Below are 26,390 nucleotides of genomic sequence, written 5' to 3'. Positions count from 1 at the left end.
TGCTGGAGTAAAGGGCCTGTCCCACCAGCAGGCGATTGCATGCGTCTAGCGGTAAGTAAGTACGCTCAAAGTTCGCGCGTGACGTAATTTACGTCAAACTCACCAATCAGCTGGGCAGGAGGCAGGCCGACTGAATTTGGAGGTACACAAAAAAATGCTGGAGAAACTCAGTGGGTGCAGCAGCATCTATGGAGCGAAGGCCCAAACACTCTGGGGATGAAGCTGACCCTAAGTCTGGAGGTGCGGGCGTAGAAGGCTTTGTAATGTCTGCCGGAAGGTAGAAGTTCGAACACACTATTGCAAGGGTGTGAAGAGTCTTTGTGAATACTGATGGCCTTCCTGAGGCACCATGTATAGTAGATGCCCTCCAAGGCTGTTGCTGTGTCCCAATAATCTTCTGCGCCCTGTGGACGATGCGCTGAAGAGCTCTCCTCTCTGCCTCCGTGCAGCTGAGATACCGCACAGAGATGCCATACGTTAGTATGCTCTCTGCGGTGCAGCGGTAGAAGGTTGTCAGCAGCTGTTGGGCAGACCAGTCTTTTTCAGTGTTCCCAGGAAGAACAGTCGTTGCTGTGCCTTCTTGACCAGTGCAGCAGTGTTGGTGGACCATGAGGCTGTGCCCTGATCAATTATGTATCAAAATCATTTTTAAATAAAAATTTTGGGAAGAAGGCAGGAACGCGGGGGGTACTGATAGGGGATGGTCCGCCATGATCACATTGAATGGCGGTGCTGGCTCGAAGGGCCAAATGGCCTACTCCTGCACCTATTGTCTAATTGAGTTTGCTTTCTCCGGGAGGAAGCGGCCGTTTCGGAACTCCAAGCCGCTGAGAGTGTTCTTCTGTTCCGACGCCGGAGTTCCATCATCCCGGCGAGAGGGCCAGAAACACCGGCCACCGTAGCGGCGACTGCGAAGGCCTCAATAGGCCCCGACTAGGGGTGAACATCGAGGAAGTGGACTGAACTTTGCTGCCTTCCCTCACAGTGGGAAACGTTGATCCCGCTGTGGGGGGTTGTTTTTTATGTTTAATGTTAAATTCTATAATGTTGTGTTTATTTTATTTGTGTGCTGCAATGGCAACTCAAATTTCACTGCACCAATGTGACAATAAATGCCCTTTGTCTTGTCTTTTGTCCTTTTTCATCATTATTTCAGGAAATAATTTCAGATCATAATAACTTGCTGAACTTGCTGTTGATCAAATGCAACCTCTCCATATAACTCTATTCTAGTAATTTTGCTAATATGTTCATCTCACTTTTGCTAGCCCCCTCTCCAACCACTTCCTACAAATGAATACCTTCAAGTAACTCATTCTCACTTCTGTTTTCTCTGCCAATTACCTGCCCCTGATACCAATGGAAATTATTTTGTCTAAGTTTATCAAAATGCTCCATGAGTGCTCACAGAAAACAAATTTGTTTCATTGCCTAACTATTGTTTGTAGACGTTTGGCATAACATCTTTGTTTTTGAACTGATTATGAAGGCAAAGATCAAATATAACACAAAGTGGTGGAAGAACTTTGCAGGTTTAGCCGCACCTGGGGAGGCAATGGGCAGACAATGTTTTGGGTCTCCAAGGATCAAGTATATAAGACCATAAAACATAGGAGCAGAGTTAGGCCATCCGGCCCATTGAGTCTACTCCAGCAATAGTCCCTGGCTGATCTATTTTGCAACCCCCATTCTCCTCCTTCTCCCTATAACCTTTGACACCCTTACTTATCAAAAACGTATTAATCTCCCCTTTAAAAATACCCAATGTTTTGGCCTCCACAGCCGTCTGTGGCAATGAATTCCACAGATTCACCACCCCACATCTCCATTCTCAACAATAGGGAAAGGGATGGAACAGGAATCAACACAAATTGCTAGAGGAACTCGGAGGGTCAGGCAGCATCTCTGGAGAATACCAATAGGTGATATTTCTTGTCTGAAACATTGTTCCGAAAAAAATCACGCATCCATGTTTTCTTGAGATCCTGCCTAACTGGCTGAGCTACTCCAGCACTTTGTGTCTTTTTTTTGTTAACCAGCATCTGTAGTTTCTTGTAACTCCATTGCACAGGAATTGTTGAGAAGGTTCATTCAATTATCTCACAGAGGAATGATAGTCTGACTTCATTTCTGTATCGTTCTGTGAATTTATCTGGTTGGTGCATTTGAAACATTTCATAGCTTTGCCACTATTGTAAAAACGAATTATCATCGATTTTGGTTAAAGCGGACTGTCTCTTTAAGAATGCGGGCTGCTAGTTAGACGTGGAGACTATTGAAACTGACAAGACATTGAAATTGACAAGGCATTGAAATTGACAAGGCATTGAAACTGAATGACGTTTTAAATTGACATGACAATGAAATTGACAAGGCATTGAAATTGGTCTTGCCCCCTTCCCGTTCAGCTTGTCCACTCCCATTTACTCCACCATTGATGGTATGCCTGCATTTCACTTGTTCCATGCGCTGCAATTCATTATCTTAAGCATTCAGCCTGTCCTTCTTCTTTTCATTAAGCTTCTCCTTAAAATGATTGTCCATTTCCAAACTCTAAGTTGGGTTAGTTTTCATTTTCCAATACGTTCACTTTTGTGAAGCACCGTTGGATTTATCTAACCAATACGATTCTTGCCCAGAGTACAGCCCGAAATTTTGCATGATAATCATAATCATTTTAATACTTTATTAGCCAAGTATGTTTTGCAACATACAAGGAGTTTCATTTGCTATACAGTCTTACCAATAAAAAGGAACAGAACACACAAAATACATTTTAACATAAACATCCACCACAGTGACTCTTCCACATTCCTCACTGTGATGGAAGGCGAAAAAAAGTTCAATCTCTTCCCTTCATTGTTCTCCCGTGGTCGGGGGCCTCGAGCCTTCTGTTGACGGGCCGATCTTGGCTCCCATAGCCGGCGGCGTTTGGGCCTTCGCGTCGGGGTGATCAAGCTCCTGCATCGGGGGGTAATCTCAGCTCCCCCGCACCGGGCGATCGATTCGGGTCGGGGCTGGTCGAACCTACTGCTTCGTTGGAGCTTCCCGACATCGGTCTCTACCCGATACAGCGAGCTCCTCTATGGTGAAATCCGCAGGATGCAGATGGAATGTCGATCCCAGGCAAGGGATCGGCTCTGATGGTAAATCCACGGCCCCGCGGTGGGGCTCAAAAGTCAGTCCCGAGCAAGGTCGCCAGCTCCATGAGGTTAGGCCACAGAGCGATACGATCCGGAGATACGATCCGGAAAACAATTGCATCTCTGACAAGGTAGGAGATTGAAAAAAGTTTCCCCCGACCACCTAGCCCTGACCTAATGGCAGAGTGGACTGGGTGGGCCAAATGGCATAATTCTACTCCTTGGTCTTATGACCTTTTGCTGGAGTGGTTTAGAGGGTCAGGAAGCATCTGAAGCGGGGAATGGATAGGCTTTAAATTGTTGAACATTATATGCTTTGTGGTTAGTAGGCTCTGCTTTATAAGGTGTTGGTATTAATTGTGGAGGTGTTTATTGTGGCTGTGAGTGTGATTATAAACACTGGCGTGTAGCTTTAAGACACTCAGCGTGTGGGCCGGACCCGGGCCCGGGTTCTGACGGTGGCGCGTGTTCAGATGATGCTGTTGCTGTTGCTGCCTGCGACCCACTGCTACAGCACCCGGCAATCCAGCAGCGGGCGGGCTCTACTGAACGGCCAGAAGGTTAAACTGAGCGGCGAATGCCCGTGCAAGCGAGTCGCTGACATTGGCAATGCCCAAGACGAGAGGCCGCGGGGGGAAGGCTGCTGGAAACCAGGTTGTGATCAGCAGGTTTTTCCGCCCTGCAGCCAGGACAGAGCGGGGAAAGGAGCAGAGGCGGGAAGAAGACAGTGTGGCAACAACTTCCCCATGTCAGCAGGTGAGAGGAGGCATTGCACTGTTGCATTGTGCACATCTGCTCATGCATTTAATATTTTGAACATTGTACAATGTATTTCCACGTGTCTCATTGTCACAATCCACTTCCTGATATCTTTGCATGTAATTCTATTAGTTTCTGTATATTGATAGATCAGGGTTCATTTTTCAATGCAATGCTATTGCAATAATGCAGAAACGCTTCCACATTGTATCCTGACTTGACCCTAGAACGTTGTAGTTTTAAGCAAAGATTATAGAGGAGCTCCTCTAGTATCTTTGGTTTTAAGCTTGGGAGTCATTTTATTAGACTGTCCATAAGAGACAAAAATTCCAACTGGCAAAACTCAAGACCTGCAGCATAGAAAATATTTGAGTGGATGTTTGCATTGCCCTGTACTTGTTAAATGTGAAAGAAGAAACTATCTGACTCATTTAGCCCGTTTGCTTCACAGCTTAGCTATAAATGCCCTCTCGGACATCTACCCAATAATTTTACTAACACATGATAACTTACTATGGATGTATGCACCAGGGAATTAAGGTTCCATGGAAGCATTCTCAAAATGTGTAAGAACTGGAAGGAACTGCAGATGCTGGTTTATAACGAGATGACACAAAATGTTGGAGTAACTCAGCGGGACAGACAGTATCTCTGGGGGAAAAGGAATAGGTGACGTTTCGGGTTGGGACTCTTTCACAAAATGTGACTTGAACCAGGATAATGTAGACGTAACGTTCATTGAAATGCCCATCAAGCATCCAGTTTGGAAGAGAATGTTAAATCGGGTTTGGAAAATTAAATGGAGCTTTTCACTGCAGGAGCACTTGGAATTTGGTATCATAGAACGGTAAGCAGTACAACACAATGTCTGTGTTTAATATGATGCCAAGCCAACATAATCCATATCTCTCCATTCCCTGCATATCCATATGTCTATGCAAAACTCTGAATTGTCACTATAGTATCTGCCTCCACCATCACCATCCTTGGCTGCATGCTTTAGGCATTCGTCTCTGTCTGTGTTTAAAAAAAGAACTTCTCCTGCATATTTCCATTAAACTTTACCCCTCGCATCCTAGAAACATAGAAACATAGAAAATAGGTGCAGGAGTAGGCCATTCGGCCCTTCGAGCCTGCACCGCCATTCAATATGATTATGGCTGATCATTCAACTCAGTATCCTGTACCTGCCTTCTCTCCATACCCCCTGATCCCTTTAGCCACAAGGGCCACATCTAACTCCCTCTTAAATATAGCCAATGAACTGGCCTCAACTACCTTCTGCGGCAGAGAATTCCAGAGATTCACCACTCTCTGTGTGAAAAAGGTTTTCCTCATCTCGGTCCTAAAAGATTTCCCCCTCATCCTTAAACGGTGACCCCTTGTTCTGGACTTTCCCAACATCGGGAACAATCTTCCTGCATCTAGCCTGTCCAACCCCTTAAGAATTTTGTAAGTTTCTATAAGATTTCCCCCCCCCCCCGGTTCAGTCTTCTAAATTATAGCGAGTACAAGCCAAGTCTATCCAGTCTTTCTTCATATGAAAGTCCTGCCATCCCAGGAATCAGTCTGGTGAACCTTCTCTGTACTCAGATTAGGAGACCAAAACTGTATGCAATACTCCAGGTGTGGTCTCACCAAGACCCTGTACAACTGCAGTAGAACCTCCCTGCTCCTATACTCAAATCCTTTTGCTATGAATGCTAACATGCCATTTGCTTTCTTCACTGCCTGCTGCACCTGCATGCCTACTTTCAATGACTGGTGTACCATGACACCCAGGTCTCGTTGCATCTCCCCTTTGTGAAATTGGGATTTTGGGTAGATAGGGTAGTGAAGGAAGCTTTTGGTACATTAGCTTTCATCAGTCAGGCTACTGAGTATAGATGTTGGGGCGCCGGTGAACCCGCACAAGTATTGTGTTCAGTTTTGATCACCCTGCTTATAGATACCATTAAGTTGGAAAGGGTGCGTAGACGATTTATGAGAATGTTGCCTGGACTCAAGTGCCTGAGCTGTGTGGAGTGGCTGAGCTGGGGTGGGGGTGGGGGGGGATACAAAGGTGGAAAAAATCATGAGAGGAATAGGCACAGTTTTTTTTGCAGAGTAAGGGAATCCAGAGCTAAAGTGATAGGTTTAAAGTGAGAAGGGAAAGACTTATTAGGAAGCTGAGGAGCATCTTTTTCTCTCTGAAGGTGGTGTGTATATGGAACAAACTACCATATGCAGGTCAATAATAACATTGATAAGTCATTTGGACAGGTATGTGGATGGAAAAGGTTTAGAATGATCAAGGCCTAACAAGGGTTAATGGGACTAGATTAGATGGGTTAGCATGACTGAGTTGGGCCAAAGGGCCTGTTTCTGTGATGTATGACTCATTGACTATAAATATACCAAGAGGGAATCTGTAATTACATATGGATCAGTTTCTTCACTCTGCAGCTTGTATTACAAATATTTTAAGAAGTATTACAATGCATCACCCCATGTAAATTAAAGCTTTGACGAAATTCAGCGAGAAGAGTTTTAAACTTTATTGTTGAAGTTTTGTGGAGGACACCCAAAGCGATTTAAAAACAAACCTGGGCTGAAGGTTTAAATGAGCCAATGGCTGGAAAGTAGCAGTTTAATTTGGTATGCTTTTTCTATCTGGGATGTGGGTGGCAATATTTTTTTTAAAGGAGATTTTATTTGTGCATATAAAATATTAATATTCATCTGCGTTGAAAACATTAGCGATGCAGTGGTGCTGGTTTCCAGCGGGAACAGTGACGGACGCACCACACATCTCTGTACTCCAGTTCTTGCGGACTTCCGCCGCTGGAAGTGTAGGATTTTGGTGTGTGTGTGTGTTATCATCCTTCCTTACAATGATATGTACGACAGTGATCGCAACTTCCACTGAAGTGTGGATGGCCGTTGGCTCGCTCGAAGCTCATCCGCCCTTTGACAGGTCTTGTGTTTGGTCCTGCTGGGGGTCCACAGCCCCTTCCTCACCTGGCAAACCAGGAAGGGGAGACGGTTTAGTACGGGATTACATGGTACCCGTGCAGAGGAGGGGGGGCCTTAACTGATATGAACTGGCTTTAACTGATATGATTAAGGTGAATCCAGAAGATTAAGTCTCGCGAATGTGCAAAGAAGTGGATGTAACTGATGTTTTGGGGCATTCAAACTGAGGAGTTGTGTAATCCGAATTCAATTGTCATCCTTTGCTCCTTGCAGATACTGGACACCAAGAAGAAACAGGAAACAAAAGTCGAACAAGGTGAACCTTGGGCAAAACGTAGAAAGTTGGCAAGTCGAGAAGAGAATGGAGATGTACTTAGAAAAGATAGCCGTAAGTGCATAGGCAGTGGTATCTCAATTTACCACTGACTATCAACACCAGAGCCCATAGTGATCATTTTCATGGCCATTGTAGACATATTTCTTGTTGTAGGTGCTATTTAGCTCAAATTGAGGGCTAGTACCAAAGTATTTGCCGTTTGCTTCTAAAAATGGTGACAATTTGATGCAAGTTAAAGTTTGAAAATGACCCAAATCGTGTTTTAAAAAATATGTTGAATAGATGATAATCTTCTTATTCCTTTCCACTAACTGTTTAATTAAAAAAAAAAAATCATTCTTTTTAGGCGACGATACGATACAACTTTATTTATCCTGGTGGGAAATTGGTCCTATGCGTTATAATAATAATGAAATTTAAGTGACCAGTTATTGCAAATATGTGATTTTGAGCAAATATGAAATTAAATGATAGAGTGGAAAAGTCCAAGATCAGGGATGTGCAAAGATGAAGGGTTTGGTGGGGGGAGGGAGAGGGAGTCAGTCTACCCCACGACAGAGTGGAAGGTGTTGTACAGTTTGATAGCCACAGGGATAAAGGCCTGTAGCATTCTGTGCTGTACCTGTGTGGGACCAGGCTGTTGCTGAAGGTGCTCCTTAGGTTGACCAGTGTGTCATGGAGGGGATGAGCTGTATTGTTCAGGATGCTCTGCAGTTTGAGGAGCATCCTCCCCTCCAAGATCACCTCCCATGAATCCAACTCCGCCTGGATGGAGCCAGCCTTCCTGATGAGCTCTTGATTTTGTTGCTGTCTGCACACAGCAGCAAAGAAGATGGCACTGGCTACCACCGATTGGAGCCTCCCCAGAAAGTACAGCCGACTCTGTCCCTTCTTGTACAGGGCCTCAGCATTCCTGGACCAGTCCAGGTTACTGTCCAAGTACACTCCAATATATTTGTATTCCTGGCTAGCCTGCACATCCACACCAGTGATGGAGACAGGGGGGGGGATCCTCTCCTCCTCGAGTCCACCACTAACTACTTAGTCTTGTCAGTGTGGAGCTGCAGGTGATTCAGCCCACACCACTCAACACTCTGTGTTCAGCTTCCCTCCGCTCACTGATGCAACCCACAATTGCAGAGACATCTGCAAACATCTGCAGGTGGCAAGAGTCATATCTGAAGTCCGAGGTGTAGATGGTAAACAGGAAGGGAGAGAGGACCGTCCCCTGTGTGGTCCCTGTGTTGCTCAGCACCATGTCCGAGACACAGTTCTGTAGCCTGACATATTGTGGTCGTCCAGTCAGGTAGTTGGTGATCCAGGACACCAATGGAGCATCCACCCGCTTCTTCGTCAGTTTGCTCCCTAGCAGTGCAGGCCGGATGGTGTTAAAAGCATTGTCAAAGAACATGACTCTCGCGATGCTTCCCGGCATATCCAGATGAGCACAGGAACGATGGAGCAGGTGGATGATGGCGTCCTCCACCCCCACCTTTTTTGGTAAGCGAACTGCAGGGGGTCCAGGAAGGGTTTAACCAGGGGCAGCAGGTGAGTGAGCACCAGCATCTCCAAGGACTCGATGATGAGTGAAGTCGGCGCCAGTCTGTAGTCATTGGAGGAGCTGGGATGCATCCTCTTTGGTATAGGAACCAGGCACGCTGATCATTAATTAAAAAAAAACACTCCTTACGGTTCATGGTTGAATAATTTGATGGCATAGAGAAAAAGCTATCCTTTCTTTCTTGGATTGCAGCATAACATTTTCAGCTATGTATTTTTGAAAATGTAATGTTGTGATGTAATTGTACTTGTATTTTAATGAAACTACTGACAACCGGTGAAAGGTTTATCTAGCTTTATTCAGGCTGGTAATTACAAAGACAACATATGAGTATTTACACATGGCCTAGTATAATACCTGTCATAGAAACATAGAAAATAGGTGCAGGAGTAGGCCATTCGGCTCTTCGAGCCTGCACCGTCATTCAATATGATCATGGCTGATCATCCAACTCGGTATCCTGTACCTGCCTTCTCTCCGTACCCCCTGATCCCTTTAGCCACAAGGGCCACATCTAACTCACTCTTAAATATAGCCAATGAACTGGCCTCAACTACCTTCTGTGGCAGAGAGTTCCAGAGATTCACCACTCTCTGTGTGAAAAATGTTTTTCTCATCTCAGTCCTAAAGGATTTCCCCTTTATCCTTAAACTGCGACCCCTTGTCCTAGACTTCCCCAAAATCGGGAACAATCTTCCTGCATCTAGCCTGTCCAACCCCTTAAGAATCTTGTAAGTTTCTATAAGATCCCCCCTCAATCTTCTAAATTCTAGCGAGTACAAGCCGCGTCTATCCAGTCTTTCTTCATATGAAAGTCCTGACATCCCAGGAATCAGTCTGGTGAACCTTCTCTATACTCCCTCTATGGCAAGAATGTCTTTCCTCAGATTTGGAGACCAAATCTCCAAAGATAATACCTGTCGAGACAGGAGGTGGTCTGTCTTGGTCAGACTTGAAGCTTTCCATTATTTTCTAGTTCTCAAAGCCATAGTTTCTCCTTGTTAGTGTTGAGCCCAAGGTCTCCTGTGAGGACTCAGTATAGAGTTCAATCCTAGATAGGCACAAAAAGCTGGAGTAACTCAGTGGGTCAGACAGCATATCTGGAGAGAAGGAATAGGTGACATTTTGGGTCGAGACCCTTCTTCAGACCCGAAACGTCACCTATCCCTTCTCTCCTGAGATGCTGTCTGACTCACTGAGTTACTCCAGCTTTTTGTGTTTATTTTCGGTTTAAACCAGCATCTGCAGTTCCTTCCTGTTTCTAACACTCATCTCCCTCCTTTTTTTCTGTCTTTCACATGAGCAGTGGCACGTTAATACCCAGTCCAAATCCAATCCATTTTGTCCATCTTTGTCCTAACTTGGTTGGCCCTTCCATTTTCTACTTCGATTGTTTACTATCCAAGTTATTGGTGTTGAAGCAATTGGATATGGAGAAGCATGACATTAATAACTCAGTTCATGCAAAGACTTCATTGCCCAGATGGGTTTTGTGAGCAAGTCTGATAATTTCTCCTGCATTGTGCTAAAGGGGCTGTGCCATTGTACGAGCTAATTCAAGAGTTCTCCCGCGTTTCCCCTGATTCGAACTCGGAGAATTACGGTAATAGCCGCTCGTAGGAATTCGAGGCTCTCGTGGACATTTTTTCAACATGTTGAAAAATCTTCACGAGCTTACCGCGTTTCCCAAGTACCTGCCATTAGCGTTACGAGCCACTAAGAAACGTCCCGAGCTCCGACGTACCCGCGACATACATTCTACGTGCTTACCACGAGTTTGTTTTTTTAAACTAGAGAGAGAGAGAGAGAGATAGAGAGCTTGAATTACCTCGTACAGTGGAACAGGCCCTTAAGCCTCTTATTACCATAGTAACAGCAACCTCATCTCTCCAGCATTGAGTTCTAGGATGGCATTGGAGCAAGCTTAGAGTGGACCCATTGCTTCTCATCTCACTACAAACAGATATCCAATTTGTTCGTCCTCTGAGACCTTGGAGCTTAGTAAAGCAAGATGACTTCCTAAATCAATACTGCCTTTTAATACATTTGAAATAATGTTACAATGAGAGGGAATCTCTTAACTCCTGCCAGTTTGGTTCATGTGATTCTGCTTGTTCCACTAAGTCTTCATTACAACCAAGTCTTATTCAGAATCCTGTGATTAATCAATGTTGGTACGTCACTCCTTCAATTGAGTAGTTATCAATCACTTTGTTTATACTTTCTTGACATTCCCTTATCAACCACCTGATATTGGTTCAAATTAAAAATGCAGTCATAAGTGATAGGTGCATTCGGCCCATCAAGTCTACTCCGCCATTCAATCATGGCTGATCTATCTCTCCCTCCTAACTCCATTCTCCTGCCTTCTCCCCATAACCCCCTGCTAATCATGAATCTATCTATCTATCCCTCTATCTATCTATCTATCTATCTATCTATCTATCTCCACCGACTTGGTCTCACAGCCTTCTGTGGTAAATAATTCCACAGATTCACCACCCTAAAGGATGTCCTTTTACTCTGGGGCTATGGCCTCTGGTCCAAAATTTTCCCACTAGTAGAAACTTACTCTCCACGTTTACTCTATGCAGGCCCAAATTGTGAGAGAAATACAGCAGAGTGAATCTGCAGAGAATTTGAAGGGATGTGCAGTGGTAATGTTGGGAGACTTTAATCCAATCTATGGGTGAGTAATTAAAGTTGGAGAAAAGGGGAGGAGAATTTCTAAAATGTGTTCAAGATATGTTCTCCATCAATCTAGGAAGGAGGCATTGCTGCATCTGATGCTGGGGTCCTGGCAGAAACTATAATGAAACAAAAAAAGTGTTTTTTTTTTTTTAGAATGGATAAGGGAGAGCCAGTGGATGTGGTGTACCTGGACTTTCAAAAAGCCTTTGACAAGGTCCCACACAAGAGATTAGTGTGCAAAATTAGAGCACATAGTATTGGGGGTAGGGTATTGACGGATAGAGAACTGGTTGGCAGACAGGAAGCAAAGAATAGGATGTAACTGGTCCTTTTCAGAATGGCAGGCAGTGACTAGTGGGGTGCCGCAAGGTTCAGTGCTGGAACCCCAGTTATTTACAATATATATGAACATTTTTAGACAAGGGAATTAAATGTAAGAAAGTAAGAATGTAGTTGAGGCCAGTTCATTGGCTATATTTAAGAGGGAGTTAGATGTGGCCCTTGTGGTTAAAGGGATCAGGGGGTATGGAGAGAAGGTAGGTACAGGATACTGAGTTGGATGATCAGCCATGATCATATTGAATGGCATTGCAGGCTCGAAAGGCCGAATGGCCTACTCCTGCACCTATTTTCTATGTTTCTATGTTTCTGTGTAACATCTCCAAGTTTGCGGATGACACAAAGCTGGGTGGCAGCGTGAGCTGCGAGGAGGATGCTATGATTCTGCAGGGCGACTTGGATAGGTTGGGGGAGTGGACACATGCATGATGTAGAGAAGTGTGGATAAATGTAACGTTATCCACTTTGGTGGCAAGAACAGGAAGCAGATTATTAGCTGAATGGTGTCAGATTAGGAAAAGTGGAGGTGCAATGGGACCTGGGTGTGCTTGTACATCAGTCACTGAAAGTAAGCATGCAAGTACAGCAGGCAGTGAAGAAAGCAAATGGCATGTTGGACTTCATTGCAAGTGGATTTGAGTTTAGGAGCAAGGGCCTACTGCAGTTGTACAGGGCCCTGATGAGACTGCACCTGGGGTATTGTGTGCAATTTTGGTCTTGTAATTTGAGGAAGGACATTATTGCTATTGAGGGAGTGCAACTTGGGTTCACTGGAATTTAGAAGCATGAGAGGGGATCTTATAGAAACATATACCATTCTTAAAGGATTGGACAGGCTAGATGCAGGAAAAATGTTCCCGATTTTGGGGGAGTCCAGAACCAGGGGATCACAGTTTAAGAATAAGGGGTAGACCATTTAGGACTGAGAAGAGAAAAAACCTTTTCACCCAGAGAGTTGTTAACACTGAACCTTTATCTTCCGTTTTGTACTATGTTTACATATTCTGTTGTGCTGCAGCAAGTAAGAATTTCATTGTCCTATCTTGGGACACATGACATTAAAACTCTCTTGACTCTTGAATCTGTGGTATTCTGTGCCACAGAAGGCAGTGGAGGCCAATTCACTGTATGTTTTCAAGAGATAGTTAGATTTAGCTCTTGGGGCTAAAGGAATCAAGGGAAATGGGGTAAAAGCAGGAACAGGTACTGATTTTAGATAATCAGCCATGATCATATTGAATGGTAGTGCTGGCTCGAAGGGCCAAATGGCCTACTTTGCCTATATTTCTATGTTTCTAAAGCAGGCGTTAGGCTACACACAACAAGTTGAGAGGGGACCGACTGAAGGAGAGAAGTTAGACTGGTAAAGAGAGGGAATGGGAATAAAATGGACTTTAACTGTGAACCCAAAAATTTACATTGGGGAAGTAAGAAGTGGGAAGAAAGTCTTGCGAACAGGGCAAGTAATATACACTTAAAGGCTGAGGCACACTTGAATACTTAATGTGTACTATCTGTTTCAATTAAGGAAGGAAATGCTGACAGAATATGGACAGGAGAGATGATGGAGGTAATGAATGGGGTGAAAATTGATTTGTTGGAAGGACCGATGATGCTTAGAGTAAATGCAATGAGGTTGCTCAGGGAAGTGGTGTGGAGAAAGTCGAAGGGTTTACCACAATCTTACCTGGATATGGGCAAAGTGGTAGAGGGTTGGATAGTGGCAAATGTGACATACTTGCTGAAGAAACGACACAACAAATATATCAGATACCTAGTACTATGCCATTAAGTCTCATTGTTAAATATTACTTCATAAGTGATAGGAGCAGAAACAGGCCATTCGGCCCATCAAGTCTACTCCACCATTCAATCATGGCTGATCTATCTCTCCCTCCTAACCCCATTACCCTGCCTTCTCTCCATAACCCCTAACAACCGTTCTAATTGAGAATCTATCTATCTCTGTCTTACAAATATCAATTGACTTGGTCACCACAGCCTTCTGTGGCATTGAATTCCACAGATTCACCACCCTCTGATTAAAGAACCATCTTTGTAAGTTTTGTATTACTGTCATTTTGAATCATCAGTTTACTAAATTCAAATGTTGTCTATTTTTAACTTCAAAGAGGAGCCAACAGCTCGCCGGCATCCGAGGATATCTTCAGGCACCCTGGACAGACTGAAGGAATTTTCTGTTGACCGGCACCTAGAAACGTCATGTGTTAAGGATTCGGGTGGGGATGCCCAATGGACGAACATCAGATGCACAGACAATTCGGATTTGTATTCTGATGATGTTGGCACAGAAATGTGTGATGGGATGCTTAGAAAGGATTTGAATGGAAAACTGGAGCAGGTGGGTTATTTAGCCCATTTTGAGGCCTTGATAGATTTCAAATAAAATGTCATCATTTGGACAACCTATTAAAATGGTAACTCACTTCATATGTTTGGCAAATCTGTTTAGTTTAGAGTTACAGCTTGTAAACGATCGCCGCTGTACCAGGTGTGGACTCCTTTACATCGGCGAGACCAAGCGCAGGCTTGCCGATCGTTCTGCCTAAACCTACCTGATCTCCCGGTTGCTCAACACCATCTCCCCCTCCCATTCCCAATCTGACCTTTCTGTGCTGGGCCTCCTCCGTTGTCAGAGTGAGGCCCAGCGCAGATTGGAGGAACAGCACCTCATATTTGGCTTGGGGAGCTTACACCTCAGTAGTATGAACATTGACTTCTCTAACTTCAAGTAGCCCTTGCTTTCCCTCTCTCTCCATCCCCTTACTCCTTCCCAGTTCTCTGTCCAGTCTTACTGTCTCCGTCTACATTTTATCTCTGTATCGCCCACTCCCCTGACATCAGACTGAAGAAGGGTCTCGACCCAAAACGTCACCCATTCCTTTTCTCCACGGATGCTGCCTGTTCCGTTGAGTTACTCCAGCATTTTGCGTCTATATTGACCGGATTTTGCAGGCTTTACCTTGCACTAAACGTTATTCCTAACAACTACAATAGACTATTATTATCATTATTAATATTATTGCACTGTTATTGTTTGTTCTTTTTTCTGAGTTTTTGTTCTTTATTATGATTACGTATTCTGTTGTGCTGCAGCAAGTAAGAATTTCATTGTTCTCTCTGGGACATATGACAATAAAACACTCTTGACTTGACTCGATGTATCTTTCCACTGTGAATAGCTTGATGGTAATCATGCATTGTCTTGCTGCTGACTGGAAAGCTTTTCACTGTACCTCAGTACACGTGACAATAAACTACACTGATCTAAGTTTTGCACGGATACATTTACGAGACATTCTTAAATTAACTTTTTGTGTCTGACAGTCGCATTCCCAGGAAACAGCGAGCCGTGATAGGAGTCCGTTTTCAGCTTCAAACAAGGGGACCAGTGTGAAGAACAGTGTGGAAGACAGGGGAGTTAATCGCAGGACAAAGAGTGCGTACACTCCACTCGAGCTGCAGTTCCTGGAGATAAAAAAACAGCACCAAGATGCAGTGCTGTGTGTGGAGTGTGGGTATAAATACAGGTTCTTCGGTGATGATGCTGAGGTAGGTCATTCTAATTAAAGTCCATTGTTATCTGGGAATGAATAAAGGGCCTGTCCCACCAGCATGCGATTGCATGCGTCTAGCGCGACCAAACAGAAGCGGAGTTCGCGCTAAGTACGCGCAAAGTTCGCGCGTGACGTAATTTACGTCAAACTCGCCAATCAGCTAGGCAGGAGGCGAACCGACTGAATTTGGACGTCGGGCGGTGACGTCATTGAGCAAAGGCACGCCGGGCGGTGACGTCATCGCGCAACGCCGCATGCTAGGCGTACGCCGTCGAGACACTGCGTATGACGTTGAGACGCTGCGTTCGCCCTCAATGCGCCTGCGGGCCCTGCACAACTCCATACACCTCTGCCGATCGAAGTGCGACTGGCCCCACGAGGCCGTACGTCTCAAGCGACCACGTTTGATCGCGCTAGACGCATGCTATCGCATGCTGGTGGGACAGGCCCTTAAAGTTTCACTCCCTTGCACCAAAGCCCTAGTACTAGGCAGTAGTTAGTGTAAGGAGGGGACATTGCAAGTGATACTTTATTGTCACATGTACTAGGGTACAGTGAAATCACTCTTGCATGCAGTTCAGTAAATGTCTTGTGTAGGAAAGAACTACAGATGCTGGTTTAAATCGAAAGTAGATACAAAATGCTGGAGTAACTCAGTGGGACAGGCAGCATCTCTGGAGAGAAGGAAGGGTCGAGACCCTTCTGAAACGTCACCCATTCCTTCTCTACTGAGATGCTGCCTGTCCCGCTGAGTTACTCCAGCATTTTGTGTAGTACCTTTAGTAAATGCCTTACTGAATCAATAGGCACAATCAAACTTAATTTAGTTTTAGTTTAGGGAGACGGCGTGGAAACAGGCCCTTCAGCCCACCGAGTGCATACTGACTAGCGATCCCCGTAGGCTAGCATTATCCTACACCTGAGGTAGAATTTACAATTTTACCAGAGCCAATTAACCTACAAAACTGTATGTATTTGGAGTGTGGCGCTGTAAGGCCGTATCTCTGCCACTGTGCCACAGTGCTGCTTTAGTGCAGATTGAGATTTTTTAGTTTAGACATACAGCGCGGAAACAGGCCCTTTGGCCCACTGGGTCTGCACCAACCAGTGATCCCCGCACATTAACACTATCCTACACACACAACGGACAATTTTACATTTACGAAGCCAATTTACCTACATAGAAACATAGAAACATAGAAATTAGGTGCAGGAGTAGGCCATTCGGCCCTTCGAGCCTGCACTGCCATTCAATATGATCATGGCTGATCATCCAACTCGGTATCCCGTACCTGCCTTCTCTCCATACCCCCTGATCCCCTTAGCCACAAGGGCCACATCTAACTCCCTCTTAAATATAGCCAATGAAGTGGCCTCAACTACCCTCTGTGGCAGAGAGTTCCAGAGATTCACCACTCTCTGCGTGAAAAAAGTTCTTCTCATCTCGGTTTGAAAGGATTTCCCCTTTATCCTTAAGCTGTGACCCCTTGTCCTGGACTTCCCCAACATCGGGAACAATCTTCCTGCATCTAGCCTGTCCAACCCCTTAAGAATTTTGTAAGTTTCTATAAGATCCCCTCTCAATCTTCTAAATTCTAGAGAGTATAAACCAAGTCTATCCAGTCTTTCTTCATAAGACAGTCCTGACATCCCAGGAATCAGTCTGGTGAACCGTCTCTGCACTCCCTCTATGGCAATAATGTCCTTCCTCAGATTTGGAGACCAAAACTGTACGCAATACTCCAGGTGTGGTCTCACCAAGACCCTGTACAACTGCAGTAGAACCTCTCTGCTCCTATACTCAAATCCTTTTGCAATGAAAGCTAACATACCATTCGCTTTCTTTACTGACTGCTGCACCTGCATGCCTACCTTCAATGACTGGTGTACCATGACACCCAGGTCTCGCTGCATCTCCCCCTTTCCCAATCGGCCACCATTTAGATAATAGTCTGCTTTCCTGTTTTTGCCACCAAAATGGATAACCTCACATTTATCCACATTATACTGCATCTGCCAAACATTTGCCCACTCACCCAGCCTATCCAAGTCACCCTGCAGTCTCCTAGCATCCTCCTCACAGCTAACACTGCCCCCCAGCTTAGTGTCATCCGCAAACTTGGAGATATTGCCTTCAATTCCCTCATCCAGATCATTAATATATATTGTAAATAGCTGGGATCCCAGTACTGAGCCTTGGGGTACCCCACTAGACACTGCCTGCCATTGTGAAAAGGACCCGTTTACTCCTACTCTTTGCTTCCTGTTTGCCAGCCAGTTCTCTATCCACATCAATACTGAACCCCCAATGCCTTGTGCTTTAAGTTTGTATACTAATTTTTTATGTGGGACCTTGTCGAAAGCCTTCTGGAAGTCCAGATACACCACATCCACTGGTTCTCCCCTATCCACGCTACTAGTTACATCCTCGAAAAATTCTATGAGATTCGTCAGACATGATTTACCTTTCGTAAATCCATGCTGACTTTGTCCAATGATTTCACCACTTTCCAAATGTGCTGCTATCCCATCTTTAATAACTGACTCTAGCAGTTTCCCCACTACCGATGTTAGACTAACTGGTCTGTAATTCCCCATTTTCTCTCTCCCTCCCTTCTTAAAAAGTGGGGTTACGTTTGCTACCCGCCAATCTTCAGGAACTACTCCAGAATCTAAAGAGTTTTGAAAGATTATTACTAATGCATCCACTATTTCTGGAGCTACTTCCTTAAGTACTCTGGGATGCAGCCTATCTGGCCCTGGGGATTTATCGGCCTTTAATCCATTCAATTTACCCAACACCACTTCCCGGCTAACCTGGATTTCACTCAATTCCTCCAATTCCTTTGACCCGCGGTCCCCTGCTATTTCCGGCAAATTATTTATGTCTTCCTTAGTGAAGACGGAACCAAAGTAGTTATTCAATTGGTCCGCCATATCCTTGTTCCCCATGATCAACTCCCCTTTTTCTGACTGCAAGGGACCTACATTTGTTTTAACTAATCTCTTTCTTTTCACATATCTATAAAAACTTTTGCAGTCAGTTTTTATGTTCCCTGCCAGTTTTCTTTCATAATCTATTTTTCCTTTCCTAATTAAGCCCTTTGTCCTCCTCTGCTGGTCTTTGAATTTCTCCCAGTCCTCCGGTATGCTGCTTTTTCTGGCTAATTTGTACGCATCATCCTTCGCTTTGATACTATCCCTGATTTCCCTTGTTATCCATGGATGTACTACCTTCCCTGATTTATTCTTTTGCCAAACTGGGATGAACAATTTTTGTAGTTCATCCATGCAGTCTTTAAATGTCTTCCATTGCATATCCACCGTCAACCCTTTTAGAATTAATTGCCAGTCAATCTTGGCCAATTCACGTCTCATACCCTCAAAGTTACCTTTCTTTAAGTTCAGAACCATTGTTTCTGAATTAACAATGTCACTCTCCATCCTAATGAAGAACTCAACCATATTATGGTCACTCTTGCCCAAGATTGCTAACTAACCCTTCCTCATTACTCAATACCCAGTCTAAAATAGCCTGCTCTCTCGTTGGTTCCTCTACATGTTGATTTAGATAACTATCCCGCATACATTCCAAGAAATCCTCTTCCTCAGCACCCCTGCCAATTTGATTCACCCAATCTATATGTAGATTGAAGTCACCCATTATAACCGTTTTGCCTTTGTCGCACGCATTTCTAATTTCCTGTTTGATACCATCTCCAACTTCACTACTACTGTTAGGTGGCCTGTACACAACACCCACCAGCGTTTTCTGCCCCTTAGTGTTGTGCAGCTCTACCCATACCGATTCCACATCCTCCAAACTAATGTCCTTCCTTTCCATTGCATTAAATCCCTCTCTAATCAGTAACGCTACCCCACCTCCTTTTCCTTTCTGTCTGTCCCTCCTGAATATTGAATATCCTTGGATGTTCAGCTCCCAGCCTTGGTCACCCTGGAGCCATGTCTCCGTGATCCCAACTATATCATAGTCATTAATAGCTATCTGCACATTCAACTCATCCACCTTATTACGAATGCTCCTTGCATTGAGACACAAAGCCTTCAGGCTTGTTTTTACAACACTCTTACCCCTTACACAATTATGTTGAAAAGTTACATACCTGTAAGTCTTTGGAATGTGGGAGAAAACCCACGCAGGTGACGAGGAGAACGTAGAAACTCCGTACAGACAGCACCCGTAGTTGCGATCGAACCCGGGTCTCCGGCACTGCATTCGCTGTAAGGCAGCAACACTACCTAGCAATGTAACAACATTTTGAGATTTAAAAATCAAGTCTGCAATTTATCCCATCAGATAAAGCATAAAAAGAAGTTTAATTTGACACCTAATTCACCTTCATATCTTCAGTATTAAAAAATGTATGGCCATTTTCATACTCTGAAATTAGCATCTTGTTCCCTATTGCTTTTCCAATGACTAAATCGAGGACAGTCAAAAGCCCATAGCTTTCTTAAAAATTAAGAGAACTGAATGAAATTTTCAGTTATTATAGATTGAAGCATTCTGAAACAAATATGAAACAATCTTACTTGGATGACCTGAAATTAAAGCATATAATTAGTTAGTTACCTAATTGTAGCTAATTACAAAATTCAATTACTAGATCTAAACATGTATCCATTTCTTAAGAAAAGGTTAACATTTTTAAATAGCCTAAGTGTCCAAATAGCATTCACACTAGAATTCACAATATAACATGATTTTTGAATCTCATTGTCATGAATTTATATCCCAGATGGAAGGAATTTCATATTTAATTCCCATAAATTAATGGGCATTTAAATCATCTTGCGAGTGGGTTTTTGTGGAACGCGATCGATTGGAATGTTGCGGTTGCAGTGAAATTGAACCCCATATCGGCAGGAAAAACACTGCCGGTTCGTATGGGGCCCAAATCACATTTTCGTCAATGAAATTTGGATGAGAGTAATCCTACGAAGCAAGTTTATATGTAAAATAAACGACCCCCCCCCCCCCCCCCCCCCCCCCCCCCCCCCGCTGAAGGTAGGTATTGTAACATCGTTACACTACCGCTGCGCCACCGTGCCGCCCTTAAATGAAATGATTGATTGCCAGAAAAGATGTTGTCTTTTTTGGCAATCAATCCTCGACTGCGATGAAGTTGGTTACTGTGACGCTGACTCATGGTGTAGGTTTAATAAATGCATAGTAATATAGAAGGAACTGCTGTGAAATGGGCTGCAGGTTGAAGGCATACTTTGGAATGGAAGCACAGCATTGGTGACGGCAATGTAGTCCTGGAATTAATATGCTTTAGGCTTTTCACCTGACGGACTGTACAATGCATTAATTATTCTCCATGGGTTTTCTAGATTTGTAATTTTTTGCCTTCTTGCAGATTGCAGCTCGGGAGCTGAATATTTACTGCCATCCAGACCACAACTTTATGACGGCCAGCATACCGGTGTACCGGCTGTTTGTCCATGTACGCCGCCTGGTGGCCAAGGGCTACAAGGCAAGTGGTATCAACTCTGTTTTTCTTCTCCTTTAAGGGCTGGAAGGATCCTGCTTAACGTACTCTTAGCCATCAACCATTAGAAGAGCAGGAAAGGGTGGATAGACACAACATGCTGGAGTAACTCAGCGGGACAGGCAGAATATCTGGAGAGATGTTTTGGGGACGAGGGCCTTCTTCAGACTGAGTCAGGGGAAAGGAAACTTCCTTGACGTGTGGGGAGCGATCAGACACCACGGGCCAGGACGCATGTCTGTGAGTGGCTGGGAGGCCACATCTATCACGTGTACACATGGATCCCGCCCTGGATGTCGGGCATCAAATCACGTGTTCACATAGGTCCCGCCCCTTCCAGGAGGCCACCCCGGAGCACTGACCCCTAGTCAAATACTCGTGCTCACTTGACCCCGGCCTATGGACAACCCCGATCCCGACAGTGAAGCCCAGACACTGAAGGTGCTGGGCCGTGCCGGCGGCTTTGCGCAGGATGCGGAACAACCAGACCTCGGCACTCGGAGCTGCTTGACGGCTCCGTCCTTGCGGCCACTAGCGCAGGCCTCCTTGCATCACCGCGCCTGGGCGCCGCGACCTCGGGTCCGGGAGGCACTGGAGATGAAGGAGGTCTGCGGCCCGGATAATTACTGGAGAAAAAATACGCCTGCGGGCCGGATGTTTTCGGGTTACGGGCCGCATTAGGCCCGGTGGCCGTAGGTTGCCGACCCCCGTCCGAAACCGTTCACTCTACAGTGAAACTCCTTTGTAAGTCCCAACGATACTCATCATTCAATTCAACCATAATTTATACTTTCAACTTCGGCCTCTCTAAAGTTGGTATCGATGGCAGTTGAAAGGGCAAAATAGGAAATAGAAATAATGTGAAAACATTCAGCAGGTTGCACAGGTATTCTGTGGAGAGAAAGAGTTCAAATTTCAGGTCCAGGACCCAACATCAGAAACGTTAATGGTTTTTCTTCTGCCGGCACAGCCGACTTGATGAGTGTTTGCAGCATTTTCTGTTTTTAGTTCCGGTTTCTGGCATCTGCAGTAATTTTTATTTTGACTTGCTGGTGAGAAAGCAAATCTGGTTTCTGAATTGAAATGTCCAGGGTGCTGGCTTTAATGAAAGAAAGGGGTGGGTTTGGATAGGTATATGGACGGGAAAAGAATGGAGGGTTATGGTCTGAGTGCAGGTAGATGGGACTAGGGGAGAATAAGTGTTCGTCACGGACTTGAAGGGCAGAGATGGCCTGTTTTCCGTGCTGTAATTGTTATATGGTTATAAGCTGGGGTACAGTCGCACTTTGCCAATCTACCTCATTGTGGAACTGTTTTGCTGCAATGTTGAGAACTCTATTCTGCACTCTGGTATCTTTCTCGTTGCCCTACCTTTTTATACTTGTGTTTAGCTTGATCGTATTCACGTGTAGTATGATCTGATTTGATTGTGTAACCTGCAATATAACCAATTACCATCTGTGAAATAATTCCACATGCAACTAAAAAGTTTTAAAATGACTGAAAATTTATAGCGTGTTTTAATGACTAATCGGAGTACTTGTTGAAACGTGTAGGATTTTTTTAAAGAAAGTACCAATTTGAGTGGGAAGTTATAAGTAAATGTTTGACTGGAAATACAATCACTAACTTCCGCTTTATGCACTTGATAATCCGGTTATCATGGCTAAAATGTGAGAATGACTATTCCTGGAGGTGTGTGACTCCAGAAATTCGACAAAGGAATTCCTGCTACAATGAGTTTGACTTCCTGATGTGATTTTTGTGCTAGAAATGTGTCAAATTCCCCACATTGGAGCATTGCAGGGGACTTGCATATCCAGGAGGCGACCAACCTTGGGGCAAATGAGTATTTGGAGTTACATAGAAACATAGAAAATAGGTGCAGGAGGAGGCCATTTAGCCCTTCGAGCCAACACCGCCATTCATTGTGATCATGGCTGATCGTCCCCTATCAATAACCCGTGCCTGCCTTCTCCCCATATCCCTTGACTCCACTAGCCCCTAGAACTCTATCTAACTCTCTCTTAAATCCATCCAGTGATTTGGCCTCCACTGCCCTCTGTGGCAGGGAATTCCATAAATTCACTACTCTCTGGGTGAAAAAGTTTTTTCTCACCTCAGTCTTAAATGACCTCCCTTTTATTCTAAGACTGTGGCCCCTGGTTCTGGACTTGCCCAACATTGGGAACATTTTTCCTGCTGCTAGCTTGCCCAGTCCTTTTATAATTTTATATGTTTCTATAAGATCTCCCCTTCATCCTTCTAAACTCCAGTGAATACAAGCCTAGTCTTTTTAATCTTTCCTCATATGGCAGTCCCGTCATCCCAGGGATCAATCTCGAGTTCAGGGCTGGGTGGAAACTTCATGATGTTAAATCACATTGATTTAGTTTAGAGGCAGGCCCTTCGGCCCACCGGGTCCGCACCGACCAGCGATCCACGCACACTAATACTATCCTACACGCGCTAGGGACAATCTTGCATTTGTACCAAGCCAATTAACCTACAAACCTGTGCATCATTGGAACGTGGAAGGAAACCGAAGATCTCGGAGAAAACCTACGCAGGTCATGGGGAGAATGTACAGACAAGCGCCATCGTTAGGATTGAGCCCCATGGTGCTGTAAGGCAGTAGCTCTGCCGCCGTGCCGCCCAATGTATCCTTTGGGCCATCTGCCCCTTTGCGTACACACACAGTCATGGTCATTATGCTGTAGTTTAATCCAAGTGCTGCAGTGCAAGCCCTTGTTGTCAAAAATACATGGTGAGGATAGTATGTGGAATGTGAAGAATGATTTCTCTGTATACCTCTCAGGTAGGAGTGGTGAAGCAGATGGAGACTGCAGCTCTGAAAGCCGTTGGAGAGAACAAAGGCAACATCTTTACTCGCAAGCTGACAGACCTGTACACCAAGTCAACCCTCATCGGAGAAGATATCCTTTCACTTTCATTCCCTTGTATCTCTCTAGTTTTCATTCCACTTTGTGCCACTTGGACTAAGTGGTTATGGGGATTTCTAGCTTATGGGGTCTGAAGCAAAGCATGCCTGGTGGTGAAATCTAAAATGTAATCGGTAAATGAGTGGGAATTATTCAGCACGTTAACCCGTCCATACCGACTAAGATGCCTTCCTGAGCTCGTCCCATTCGCCTGCGACCTACATCCGTCTAAACGCTTCGTATCTGTGAACCTGTCCAAATTCTTTTTGAAAATTACAAATCGTAAGTTCATAAGTGATAGGAGCAGTCTACTCAATCGTGGGTGATCTATCCCTCCCTCTTAACCTCATTCTCCTGCCTTCTCCCCATAACCTCTGACACCTGTACTAATCAAGAACCTATCTATCTCTGCCTTAAAAATATCCATTGGCTAGGCCTCCACAGTCTTCTGTGGCAAATAATTCCACGATTCACCCCCGATTCATCTGACCAAAGAAATTCCTCCTCATCTCCTTCCAAAAGGAACGTCTTTAATTCTCAGGCTCTGACCTCTGGTCCTAGACTCTCCCACTGGTGGAGAGAAATATCCTCTCCACATCCACTCTATTGAATTGAATTGAGCTCTTTAATTATATTAGGCTCTAGTAGTTCCTTAGGCAACATGTTCCACGTACTGGCCACCCTTGGTGTGGAAAAAAACCTGCCCCTCTGGCAGGTCCGCTTTAAATCTTTCCTCTCTTACCTTAAAGCTATGCCCTCTAGTTTGGGGCATCCTTACCTGGGGAATATGTCTGTGGTCATCTACCTTATCAACACCCATCATGTTTTTTATAAACCTTTATAAGGTCACCCTTCAACCTCCTTCGCTCCAGAGAAAATAGTCACAGAAACATTCTTGCACCTTCTTGACCTTATTCCCAATCTTCCTAATAATATGGTGATCAGTTTATTTGGCAACACAAAATTACAGGTGCGGTTCACCAACATGTATATCAGCTGTAACACAATGCTCCAACTCTTGTATTTGGTCTATGTATTAAATGCCAGCCTTTCCATTGATACCCATGTTGGTGTAAAATAAGACCATTCAGTACCTGATCTTTAATTCTACTTTCCTGCCCTAATTTCATATCCCTTCTTTCCATTAATATAAATAAAAAATCTGTCGAAATGTCTATTGTCCATTGAAATCCATCCTGCTTATGTAGAGCTTCCAGGGCCCTAAAATAAATATTTCCCCCCCCCATGGTTAAATTTCCATCAAGCTATCAGAACGACGAAATTTGAACGACGATGGGCGATAAATTTAGAAATATTGTCAATTTTTCTTTGCCAGGGAGTTCCCGCAAAACGTATATTTTCATTTAATTCTGCTACTTTTTGGTGCCAGTGTTTTCACGACTAAAAAGTAATTCTTTGGACTCCTTTGCAACTCTGCATTCACATGGCGGAGTGCCCCTCATCCCATTTCCCTTCCCTACCCCAATTAACTAAAAACGGTTACAACTACCGTAGCACAGTGCAAACTGATGAGACACTCTCCTGAACCAAGGGCGGCGCAGTGGTAGAGTTGATGCCTCACATAGACCCAGGTTTGATCCTGACTACGGGTGCTGTATGTGCGGACTTTGTAGGTTCTCCCCGCGACCTGCGTGGGTTTTCTACGGAATCTCCAATTTCCTCCCACGCTCTAAAGGAGTGCAGGTTTGTAGGCTAATTGGCTTGGTATTCCTGTAAATTGTTCCCAGTGTGTGGGGATCCCTCGTCAGCGCGGACTGGATGGGCCGAATGGTCTGTTTCCACACTGCATCTCTAAACTAAAGTGACCAATGCTAGATAACTTCAATTGACATTTGTCGTGGGTTGAACGGGTCGATGAAGTGTAGGCTAAATAATAACTTTGGTAGCTCATATTTTGTCCTTGATAATTGCCACATATTAATCCCTTGTTGAATCTGGATCTGGATGACGAGGGAGAAGGGGCTAGTGAAGTTCCCAACAGCTACCTGATGTGCATCTTTGAGCAAGCAGCAAACAAAAAGGACCGTAAGAAACAGGGAATTCAGATTGCGTTTGTGGTAAGTGTCGCTTCTCATTGCATGCCTCTGTCGATTAATCCGTTCCGAATATGTGGACATCCACCTGAAAAACGAAACACCAATGTTGAGACATTCCTTAAATAAAGAGACCGACAATATACAAAGTACTCCAGATATGGTGACACAATAAGATCTTGATGGTGGGCACATGAGCACATTCAAAGTACAGGAGTAACTCAGCGGGTCTGAAGAAGACAAAATGTGTAGGAAGGAATTGCAGATGCTGGTTTACACCGAAGATAGGCACAACATGCTGGATTAACTCAGCGGGGCAGGCAGCATCTCCGGAGAGAAGGAATGGGTGATGTTTTGGGTCGAGACCCTTCAGACTGAGTCAGGAAAGAGGGAAACTAGAGGTATGAAAAGGTACAGAACAAATCTGAGCTGGCACCCATGACTCGAGATATGTGGAGGCCACAGTGGTCTATTGTTTGCTGTGGAAGAGGTGATAATGAAAGGATACAAACGGT

At 44.5% G+C, this 26,390-nt stretch overlaps 1 protein-coding gene across 1 annotated transcript in view; it reads left to right on the top strand.

Moving 5' to 3' along the window:
- Positions 1–3,285: 3,285 nt before the first annotated feature.
- msh3 (mutS homolog 3 (E. coli)) overlaps positions 3,286–26,390 on the top strand; it is a 236,998-nt gene continuing 213,893 nt past the window's right edge. The window contains exons 1-7 of the mRNA XM_055630464.1: positions 3,286–3,899; positions 7,131–7,245; positions 13,918–14,147; positions 15,134–15,358; positions 20,748–20,864; positions 23,698–23,839; positions 25,760–25,899. Of these exons, the coding sequence (XP_055486439.1) occupies positions 3,753–3,899; positions 7,131–7,245; positions 13,918–14,147; positions 15,134–15,358; positions 20,748–20,864; positions 23,698–23,839; positions 25,760–25,899 (1,116 nt within the window). The 5' untranslated portion in view covers positions 3,286–3,752. The remainder of the gene's footprint in view (positions 3,900–7,130; positions 7,246–13,917; positions 14,148–15,133; positions 15,359–20,747; positions 20,865–23,697; positions 23,840–25,759; positions 25,900–26,390) is intronic.

The sequence above is a fragment of the Leucoraja erinacea genome, chromosome 3 (assembly GCF_028641065.1).
Source record: "Leucoraja erinacea ecotype New England chromosome 3, Leri_hhj_1, whole genome shotgun sequence".
Classification (NCBI taxonomy): domain Eukaryota; kingdom Metazoa; phylum Chordata; class Chondrichthyes; order Rajiformes; family Rajidae; genus Leucoraja; species Leucoraja erinaceus.
This window is presented reverse-complemented; position numbering and strand designations above follow the sequence as displayed.